This window comes from Thunnus thynnus, chromosome 10 (genome assembly GCF_963924715.1).
Source record: "Thunnus thynnus chromosome 10, fThuThy2.1, whole genome shotgun sequence".
Classification (NCBI taxonomy): domain Eukaryota; kingdom Metazoa; phylum Chordata; class Actinopteri; order Scombriformes; family Scombridae; genus Thunnus; species Thunnus thynnus.
The window spans coordinates 33,757,094-33,768,962 of NC_089526.1; the positions used below are offsets into that span (position 1 = coordinate 33,757,094).

Genomic DNA, 11,869 nt, shown 5'->3' on the forward strand with positions numbered 1-11,869 from the left:
GGGGGATTAAATCAAGGTGGACGTTCAAAATCGCTTAGGGAGAAAGACAAGGTGGATGGCAAGAAATGTCTGAGTTTGACAATGCAAACTGCAGTTAGTATCATGTCTCCTACCAACATAACGTTTGAATTTTTTAACCATGATCACGTAAACCAATTAGTTTAAGTTGCCTAAACCTAACCAAACATTAACCAAAGAGATGCCATGGCTGATGCTTGTGTGAATTGTTTTTATAACGGTGATAAGTATTTTGGCAGGTACAGTAACACAACAACATCCTACCAATAGGGGTGCCAGATCAGAAAACACTCAATTACAAACAACCTATTGTGTCATCAAGGTTTGACGACTTGTTGGACAGGACTGTGGTCAATATAGCTCTGGGTATTCTACATCTTCTTACCAACTGAGACAGCTTCAAGACCATGAGAGAAACTTTTTTTAATCATCTTAGTGCAGTTATCTGTTATTTGTTTCACACATTCCTCTTGTGCCTCTCTATTGTCCACAGATTTTAGCACACAAAGACCTGACATCCCCAACACAGCGATATATTGACAGCAAGGTGGTACGAACACAGACGGAGGGGGAGTGGCTGTCCTTTGATGTGACAGAGGCGGTGAGTGAATGGCTGAACCACAGAGGTGAGTGCATGTTCCTCCTATGATGTACTGTAGCCCATTACTCATCACTTATTACATGTGCTACATTGTTACATCACCTTGTCATGACTTTTGTCTCTCCACAGACAGAAACAGTGGATTCAAGATCAGCTTGCACTGCCCATGCTGCACGTTTGTACCATCAAATAACTACATTATTCCCAACAAGAGTGAGGAGCTGGAGGCACGGTTTGCAGGTTATTTGATTCGAAAAATTGTTAGGGAATGTTAAAGGGTTAGTCTGGTGTTGTTCTATATTTTCTTATTGTCAGCAAATCTCATGAAAAGACCAAAACCAAAAACGTGTTAGTCCATCTCTCAGTAATGCTTTCTGACTTCCCTACCTCCCCAGCTCCAAGTCCATTGGTTTCTTCTGAAGATGTAAATCTCTAAAAATGACTCACAAATATATAGTTTCAAAAGGGCTCAGTCAATTCCTTAAACAGCTGATCACTGTAGTTTTTACAAAACATTACTCATGCTTTTGCCAATGCAGTTTGCTGCTGCAGCTGACAAGTTGGTGCCCCTGGTTTTGGACTTTATAAAGGAGTAAATAATCTTGGTGAGTGGCGCCACTGTCTGTGCACTCAAACAGCTGTCAGTTCAGAAACCAGGACAGAAGCCGAGTTTTCTTGTGTTTGCTGTCGGAACATGACCACTCCATCAGGGGTCTGTTCACTGGATTTCAACTCACCATTATGCTGGGGTCTGAGCTAAGTATCTGCTGCTGAGCTGCTTGTACATCCTTCATTGCCAGTGGCATTGCATATTTTGGTTCAGTACAGACCGTGTTGTTTGCCATTTGCAGTAAACTATAAGGCTGCATAGTTTTATGTATGTTGCCTGTTTAGCTCCACTGCTGTGCTGTTGCTGTTCAGATTCATTTGTGAGGAGTATGAATTATTGGTGTTTATGGCTTCCACATGCTTGCAGGTGATGCTGTGCTGCCGACTCCTCAGTTTGCTGTTTGCTTTTGAAACTCTGTGTACTCTTTTGGATATCATGCAATGTACTGTATGTGTATCCATTTGCATATAAGCATGTATTCACTTGCAATGTGAATTAATTTGCATAGGTATTAATCAATCAAACTCATGTAGCAGTTGAGCTCATTTCTTGTGATGTTGTCGGGCATGTGCTTCCCTTCTTGCTAATGTACAAGTGATGGCCATATTGGCTGAACTGGTTTTAGGCACATTTTCCCCAAGAGGTTGGAGTAATTTTGAGGGTTGTCTGTTAGCTCATGTATCCTATTTAGCTGATTACTAGAAGATACTTTACTTGACTTGGTTTATGGTTGTTCATATCATAATGAAATCTATAGACCCAGTTAAACTCTTGCTCATTGGTGATATGGGCAGCCTGGCTTGCATTAGCGCAACATGTGTTTCTCTTTATCATCCAGGTTAATTTCAGTTGCAGATATTTCTCTTGTATTAAGATATTATTAGTATCTCGTCGTATCTTCATAATTAATAATGACTTACATATCAGATGAGAAGGGCTTTGCCAGCATTCAAGAGAAATTGCCTGTTGGTTCACATTGGTTTGGTACATTTTAGTAAATTTGTTGGGGACTATTTTCAGCAGCAGATTAATCCACATTTGGTGGTCTGGTGAGTATTTCCAGCAGCAGAACAGTGTGTGTGGAAATGAGTCAAAATAAACTACAGTTAAACTAAACACAAATGTATTTTAATGGAGCTCTATGGCACAGATATAATAAGATATATCAGGCTTTGGATACACAAGTAAAACTTGTTAGTAGTAGTGATTAGGCTTGAGTCTACACATAGGATTTGTTGACAAAAAGAATTTAGAATGTTGCCAGGCTTATGCTCTCAGGGGTTAAAGTGTTTAATATTAGTGTTTTGAACTGACAGGTTTACTGGGGCTACATCAGAATGGCCTTTTTCTTTCTAATCAGCAGTCAAAACTCTTAGCTGTTCTATTAAGAATGAGTAAATGTTAGCTTGTTGGGTATTCTGTTTAAACCAGTAAATGTTTTTAGCCACACTACTGGTGTGGCTTGGTCCACTACTTTGGTCCAGACTGAAATATCTTAACAAATATTAGATTTCATTGACATTAAATTTTGTACAGACATTCATGGGTCCCAGAGGATTAATCTTAATGATGAATGAACTTCTGACTTACTATCTAACATCACCAGCAGGTTAAGCTATTCGGTTCTGATTAAAATATCTCAACAACTTTAGGATTCATTACCATGAAATTTAGTACATATTGAAGGTCTCCAGAGGATGCATCTTGATGACTTGAGTTGCCTTGATCCCTTGACATTTCCTCTTTCTGCCAGCAGGTCAAACTTTTCACATATCCAGTGAAGTATATAAAAATCTATATGATGAATTGGCACAAATTTTGTATAGACATACATGGTCCCCAGAGGATGAATTTTATTTGGCTTTTGTGACCCTGATTTTACATCTATGATCATAATCGGATCAGAACTGTTATTTGTCCAATTCTTTGGTTCATGACCAAATACCTGCAAAACTAATGACATTCCCATCAGCCTCAGCTGAACTTTGTCTTCACTGCTAATAATATTGCTTATGCTAACAAAGCCACTCTGTCTAGCTGCAGTCTTACAGAGCCTCTAGCATGGCTGAAGACTCTTAAGGCTTTCCAGAAAGGGATTCATGGTGTCGCACTCGATTGTACACATGAAAAATGACAAAAGTACTTTAGTGAATGATGAAATATTAGAGCTTGAGTTCAATTTAAAATCCTGCTTACAATAGAAATTGTCAGACCTGGTCATGGTTCCACATCCTGAAAAACACTTTGTTTGAAGCTTATTAATACCTATAGTCTTAAGAATTCGATATGATTAGATTATTATTAGATTAAATCAGATGTTTTGATCTGTTAACTCCTTTTGCCATTAACACCAATACTTACATGCAGTAACATGCCGCTGGTTGATCTCTCTGTCCTGTCTCCAGGTATTGATGACAGCTTCATCCGTGGTGGTGACCTGAAGGTATTTAAGAAGCGGCGGCACAGTGCTCGGGCTCCACACCTTCTCCTTATGCTGCTGCCTTCATACCGGCTGGAGTCCCAGTCCCAGCATAAGAACCATCGATCCAAGAGAGCCCTGGACGCTGCCTACTGCTCCAGGTACTGAGCTAGAATTAGACCAGACTCACACTCGTCCACATCACATACCTCAGCAGAAGAGGCCCAGAAATTAAGGTCTGCCTGAGGTGTCAGAAATCATGCTTAAATTTTCCTGTAATATGAGCTGTTAGTAGCTATTTTTATTTAGTGATAAGCAGCCAAAAGCTCCCCTGATGTTTGCACATAGGGTCTTATACTTTGGCTGTAAAGTCATATAGACAACAAAATCCAGTGACAGTGATTATGAGCTTTTCCGCCATGGCAACAGTTTGTTAGAATTTCTTGGATAGTGACGCATTGTCCTGCTATTTGCATTGAACTGACGTTAGTTGTGTTGACACAACACAAAGACACAGTCTGTGTCTATAGGCATAAAACTCTCCATGGAAAGCCATAGTAATGAAATTCCATTGTGTGGTAGCTGCTCCTTAAGGCAGAGTGAGGTAGGCTTCATTACAACTTTTATAGGCTGCTGAGTAAAATCTTCCCACAGAGTACTGGAAGAAATTCTCTACTCACACAAGTGATAAAAAATGATATAGTACTACTTGTAATGTATGCCACTATAATATTACTCATCACATCATAAAAGCACATCAGTGTTTAAATTTTCATACAACCAGCTGATCATCCGCAGTCAGGATCTATCCAGATCATTAAAACCACTTTATTTCGAGGTCAAACAGAATGTGTGCTCACTTTCAAATAAGCCCTCATTACACAGGAAAACTATAAGTGCACAACTACAATAAGTGCAGCAGGTCAAAGCAGACTTCTCCACGTGCCTAAAACTGAGACCAAAACAAGGCCCGTACCCGCATTTCTACCCAAACCCCCCGAACCCAACTGCTACAGCCAAATTTGAGACTCGAGCCCAATCAAAGGCCCAAAGTGCTGCTTTTGTTTCATTTCATCAAGTGCACCAGGCTAATGTAATGTATTGGTTGCGCTCTTTTGCTTGTTTGCAGGATGCAGATAGTTGGCGCAATCAGAGAGAGAAAGATATTTCTTAATAAATTACTTTTGAAAATAACCAAACTTGACCCAATCCTGAAGCTTAAAACAACAAAATGGCCTGAACTTGCCCCAAAACTTTGTGCCCCTTTCAGGTTTGGGTCAGGCAGCAAAACTCTAGGTCAAAGTTGAAGTAGGAAGTCTGCCTACTTGTTAGTTAACAACAGACAGTAATTCACTTGCTCAAAGTAGGTCTAATAGGGCAAGAAACACAAGCAGTAAGATGATCAGGTTGTAAACAAGCCAACCATTTATCCACATCAGCTAACCCACTTTAATTGGATGTCAAACTGAAAATGAACGCACCTGAGATATTGCTGATAGTCCCTCATTGCACAGGAAAACTGTGCACTCACAACTACAGTAGGTACAGTAGGTCAAAGGTGAAGCGGGAAGTGGGACTATAAATGGTTGATGTTTATAAGGGACAGTTTGTGTAATAATTTTAATTTTCACCTTTGTTTTCTCTTCCAAATACGTTTGACTAATCTGGAAGTTTTAGTGTTTATATTATTATGACTGTTAGGAATGAAGGCCAAATCTAGAAAATCATCCTAGAGTATATGGTTTGAACTATCTGGTATCTCTCAGCCTCAACATAGATGAGTAAAAGTTGCAATATTCAGAGATCTCAGACACAACCCTGTTATTTTCTTTGATCCACTGAATGACATACTGTAAAAGTCAGATGAGACCAGAGGAATTCTTTGTGAAACTCTGTCCCTGCTGCACTACAATTCACCTCTCTTCTTTGTATCTTGTATAATCTGTAGAAATGTTCAGGACAACTGCTGCTTACGGTCACTTTACATCGATTTTAAGAAGGACCTGGGCTGGAGGTGGATCCATGAGCCCAAGGGCTATGAGGCCAACTTCTGCGCTGGGGCCTGTCCATATCTGTGGAGTGCAGACACCCAGCATTCCAAGGTACTGTATGGGTGACAGGGTCAAAGGTTAAACAATCTGTGGGGTCTGAGTTAGAAAGGTTAGTAACTTGAGCATGAAAGTTACAGTTTAAAATACATACATGGGAATTTATGCTCTGAAATCTTCATCTTTAGGTAAGATTTTCTTTATTGTATGGTTGTGTTCCCAGGTGTTAGGCCTGTATAACACCATCAACCCTGAAGCATCAGCATCGCCCTGCTGTGTCTCCCAGGACCTGGAGCCCCTCACCATCCTCTACTACATTGGCAAGACCCCCAAAATAGAGCAGCTCTCCAATATGAAGGTCAAGTCCTGCAAGTGCAGCTAGAAGCTCTTACAAGCCAGCACAAACACTCTCTCTCCTTCCTTCACACAAACACGCACACACATGCAGTGGACTTGGGCATACATGCAGTCAAACCGCAGCCATCTCTTATGCCAGGATCAGACTACACGACATTTTTGTCTTTCACAATGGTCACTATGTTAGATTAGACAATTATAGTACAATAAATTCTTGCCATGTCTTAGTAAGGAGACTGGCAACACTACAACTATGACCCCAACCAATCATTGTTCACAACCTTGTGCGAGTTCATAGCTTGTCAGGGATGAGGGTCAAGAAATTGTCAATCACGGCTACAGAAGCACTATGTGTGATGCTGGCTGTCGTGTTCCGAAAAGGAAAAGAAAAGAAAGGAAAAACGATCGTGGACTTGTTCCTGGGTGTCACAAAGAGAACAGTATAGGCTGTATATCCTTCAAAAACAACTTGAGATAACGAATGTGTTAACATGTCAAGAACATAACATAAAGCCACCAGTTTCACTGTATGTAAACAGGTCTTGTGGAGGGAAAATGATTGGGTTTTTGGGAATTGTATACTCTGGTAGATACAAAGATATGTTTTAATATCAGGTGGTTTGACAATCACTACAACTGAAGTGCTCTCTGGTGCACATATGTAAACACCAACATAGAAAGTCAAAGCTGTCCAGCAGCTGTCTAGCTGAGCTGAGCCGCATTTAGTGTCTCAGACAGGGGGGAGAGCAATGGCTCATCTCTGCCTCCTCCACAGGCTGATTCAGGCAGGAGAACCTGCCGTCAGTCATCAGTGCTGTTTTCTTATTTCAGTAATAACTGTAAAACTACATAGTGATATGTATATATGAAATCAAAACAGACACTGACAGCAACTGGGCAGCTTTGACTTTATGTGTTGGTGTTTACTTATGTGCAGCAGAGAGCACTCTGTCATCCTATTGGTCAATGTTAAGGAACACATCGTAGGAGATGTCAAACTAGATGAAAATACAAAAAATTCTGACATGCTAGACTTTTCGTTGGGGTGTCGTGGGGCGTCCCGGATGCCACATCGCTGTTTGTTGATTATGTCACACTACAAGGCCATGTTCGTCGTTCCCGATGTTCATAATCAGGCCCAATGCTGGAAATTTGCTGGCTGTGACAAAATTGTGTCAAAATCAGGCTGAATTCATGTAGTCTGATCCAGGCATTATAAGCGCTATTATACTCACAGCAATATTCCTACACACACACACACAGTCAGGTGTGGTGTGTTGGAGAATAGAGGTACAGAACAAATCAACTTCAGTGCTAGTTCAGCTAAGACAGCAATGCTCATTCACAACATACAGGACCAGTGCTGTCATGATACCAGAAACATAACTTTGATACCACTGCTAAGTACTTGTAGTACAGGTACACTGCTGTCTTTAAGTGAAATAGTTCAAGTTTTGGCTCCTGGCATCAGTTTGCCAACCAGTTTAAATAGACTGATATCCAGTTTATGATGCGGTGGACACCAAAAAGCTACTACCACTTGTGCTTTAAGATATAGTAACTCTAGTATCCACTAGGCTCTGGTTCCAAAAAATCTGACTGTTTTGAAATTTGTTCAGAAAGTAGAGCTAGACTGATACATTTGCTGGGCCAATATGCCTGGCTGATGTTAGCAATTAACAAGAAATCTCAATTTAGAAATGCCAGGTCATTTAGAAACACGTGGAAAAACACTACAGAGTTTGTCCATCAGAGATTTTTTTAATTCTCAAATATCGGTAACAGCTTCAAAAATCTAGTATTGGTTGATTTCTTTTAAAAGGTCTTGACCTCTCTGTCAAAATAGAAAGGCAATGGATGTTCACAAGGACTAAGTGTCTCATTAACTGATTTCACTTCAGTTTGAGTATCATTACTCTGTTATGGAGCTACTATGGCTTTAAGAGACATATGCTTTGGGGCAGGTTTGCTTGATTGACAGATGTCTTAGCCTATTATAGTCAGCGATGTTATTGCAGTTTACTTGTCCCCAGAGTTCCTCCTCTTTGCACATATGTAGATGTTTTGACTAGTAATTTTAGGACCTGGTATCAAACTTACTACTATATTATTACTATACTACTACTATTATCTTCTGAACTATCTTACAAATACAAATACAAGTTTCAGGGGACATCATTAGATGCTACAGCCATGTCATGTGTGGTTGATGCTTATTTTTTCAGTTACTGGCCAGTATTCCAGTGCACACATTTATACTGCAAAGAGGTGACTTTGACATTAATTTTTACACTTGATGAAAATATCAAATGTTTGTAAGATAATCTTTAGCAATGGTATCAAAGTCATGCCAATTTGGATCATGATCACACACATGTAAAGTGACACAGATATGGCTTATGTCCTTTCTTTGCGTTTTGAAGGCCCTGTCAACATGCATCACCTCACACACTTGTCACACGAGACACGAGAGTAAGGCAAACACTGGAAGTTTAAGTGATAAGTGTCTATATGTGAAATTAATAACACAGCCCCACCCTCGACACTCACCCACCCCTTCGCTCCCCTCTCCCTCACCTCACCCCCTCCACAGTTTTCACAGTCACGCCACACCATGTCCTCATTTCTATGTTTGTCTTTGTTTCGTATCCTTCGTTATTTTCTAAATTTATTCATTGTTTTGCTATTTAAGATGTTCATGGTTTAGCACCCAACAAATTTTGAACCTGGTAGAGAAGTGGACAGAATCAACCTCGCACTGATGAAATATAATATCTACTCCCTTTTGTAATTTTGTGTCGAAAAAGTTGAACTATTCATTTTTATAGATGCATGAAAAACCCACCAGAAGAGGAAAAAATAACATGTCACATGGAAGGTCCCTTGATGGATAATTTAGTGTTTTTATAATTTGGGTCTTATTTTCATAGTTTTGGCCATCATATCTGTCCGTTTTGATAGATCTTCCAAGAACTTCCAAGTCCTGTTCCAGAAGTATAAAGAAATTAATCCCATTCACATTAATAATAACACAAAATACTAAAAATCCAGTCCAATCTGACTTTACCCAACAGTAAATGGTGTGGTTCACTCCACTGCCAAGATAAGAATAGAATGTATATATATGATTTATATAACATATCTGCAAGCAGCCTTTAATAAACACATTTCCTACAAGCTCAAGACCTTTGCAGGCTGAACATGACCAGCTCGACAGAAGAAGCCATCGAGCAGCTGTAACAGCAGCAGGGCAGGGAGAGCCGAACAGTATAGATGTGTTTACACAGCAGAGATTACAGCTAAAAAATTGGAAATATTACTTACAGGAAGAGGGTGTTGTTGGATGTCATGTATGTGGAAGAAACTGGAATTTATGATGTTATATGAAGTTAAAATTGACGGGATCTCTGGTTTTTGGAATGCTAATAAATTAATTGTTGTTATATAGGGTTAGAATTCTGCAGATCCTGCTCACATATGTAGAATATGGACAGTAAATCCTGGGAATACATTTCACCTTTTCAGACATTGATGAAAAGTACCCTCAACAAGAGGCTGCATTGAAGTACAGAAAGTGATGGAACAGAGGTGATATAATCCATATTCCATAAGATAACACAGTATCTACTTCAACACTTCAACACTACAGGAATTTGAACCCTTCAAGGTTTTAACAACGTTAGAGAGCTCCCATTAAATTTTACTAGTTTTCCAGAACACTGTTTCTCCCTTATTCACAATATCCACTGATGTCCTCTTCTAAAGTCATTTTTCCAACTCTTGTGCTATAATTCCCACTGTTTAAAAACGACACAGGTTGCTCTTCTTTGTCCTTCTTTGTCTTGGGCTTGTGGGTAAAAGGTGTTAAAAACCGAAACATTAAGCATAAAATTATATAGATGTTGTTTTGTGAATGAGATTTCAAAATTACACAGTTACAGTTGAGTTGGGACTACGGGTTCAAATTAGCTGTTGAGCTAACCCCGGCACATTTATATTGATGCTTTTAAAATGGCAATGCTGATTAGCGTGAATTTCAAGGAACTGACCATTTCTAACAAATGGTTATACAGTCCAATTCAGCAGAAAAGACTCTCTGAGGGAGTAGAGATTCCCCTAAGGTAAACTCATGCATGAACATGAAATCTCAGTAAAGTTTACAATAAAGTCTACAACTTGGGTACAAGTTGGGGAGGTGGAGGGAGCTGCAGCAGCAAATGGTGCTGGCATGAGTAAATCAGCAGAGTAATTATAAATATTAAGTGTGAGCTTCTGGTAGTCACACTGTAAACCTATAAAAATATGATGGGGCACAAGTATGAATTGCCAAAACTACAAAAAGACCCAAGTTGTAATAAATTTAAACGATCCTTTTATGGTATCAGCTTACATAAATAGTCATTGAACAAAGATGGTTTTCATGTCCCATTCACTGTATATGGGTTATGTTTAGCTTCACTAAGTTGAACCTCCAGCAGTGATTAATGGTTAACAATTAGAGGCTTTCCACACACAGAGAAAACTCAAAGAAGTGATGAAATTTCATAAACTTAAGAAATACAGCAGTGTCATGTCATGCACTCAGCACAGCCACACATTCAGTCCACACTAGCTATGAAAGGTCTGGGTTCAGAGAGAGGAGATGTTGTCTTTTGGTAAGTGATGATGAGGCTATGTATGGAGAAATGCTGAGGGCGATTAGTGTGATGAAAGATTATAGAAGGTGTAATGAAGAGTAGATATGACCTCCAAAAATACTCTTACAGCCAAAAAATATTCTAAAACTTCTCCAATAGTGGTCAAGTCTTTCACTCTGTTGTAGCCTGTAGTAGTGTCATCAGTGTGTTGTCTTCCTGCCAACATAAAGCTTTTATTTCACCCACCAATGTGTAAAATCTGTCAGTAATGATCTTTTTGTTTCTTTAATAAAAACAAATTGCACTGATGCTGTTTTATTTTACTATTTTAAAATACATAGTTTTGTTTTCTTTTTTTCCCTTTTAGTTAGTTGAAACTCCCCCACCCTTTATAAAATGAGGAGTGTTGATGTAGGTGACCTAACCCCTGACCCCGGCCCCATTTGGGCGTTTAGTGCCAGTGGACTTACTGAATAGCAGGAAAAAAAAGAGAGCTAGGCACCAACTTTGTCACGATAGAGCTGTTATTTTTTATGTGTATTTGTTGTTGTTTTGATGATGATGATGATGATGATGATGATGATGATGATGATGATGATGATGATGTTATTGTTACCCACTATGCTGTATTGTAACACAGTATTGTTGTGGTGCTCTAGTGGTAAATAAATTATTTAAGTTTCAAGGGAACTCTGTGTTACGTGTGTTCTTTCAGATGCTGATTTGTTTGTCTGCTGCAGCAGCGTGTCGTCCTTTCTTCTCTGCAAAGTCTAATTCCTCCTACACTTGTTGTGTTCTGGCTACAGAAAGCCACAAAGACAAATAAGAGACTCATGTTTCCATCACATATGCAATGCAATATTGCTTCATAACATGATATATGAACAAAGGAGCAACAGGAGGAATCTTTTGTGAGACAGTCAAACAAAACTGCAGCACATGAGACAAAAGGAGGGGATGTAGATGCTAATGCCAAACTGTTATTGTTTGCTAAATAATAATGTGGGTATGGCCTCCAGTGGCTAATCGTAACGCAAACAACCCTCAGCATAAACAAAATTAAATATGTTAGGAAAAGCCAGATTAATGTCTTTCTTCTTGCATGTTCCTGGCTTTAGACTGAATTAAAGCTAGGTGTAAGATGTTTTTTCAGCCCAGTGTTCCTGAGAAATACTTAAT

The 11,869-nt window shown here is 39.3% G+C and overlaps 1 protein-coding gene across 1 annotated transcript in view; it reads left to right on the forward strand.

The window, feature by feature from the left end:
• The window catches only part of tgfb2 (transforming growth factor, beta 2), a 56,293-nt gene extending 44,918 nt beyond the window's left edge, over window positions 1-11,375 (forward strand). Inside the window, exons 3-7 of the mRNA XM_067602530.1 lie at window positions 512-644; window positions 749-859; window positions 3,635-3,809; window positions 5,597-5,750; window positions 5,920-11,375. Of these exons, the coding sequence (XP_067458631.1) occupies window positions 512-644; window positions 749-859; window positions 3,635-3,809; window positions 5,597-5,750; window positions 5,920-6,078 (732 nt within the window). The 3' untranslated portion in view covers window positions 6,079-11,375. The remainder of the gene's footprint in view (window positions 1-511; window positions 645-748; window positions 860-3,634; window positions 3,810-5,596; window positions 5,751-5,919) is intronic.
• The last annotated feature ends 494 nt before the right edge of the window (window positions 11,376-11,869 follow it).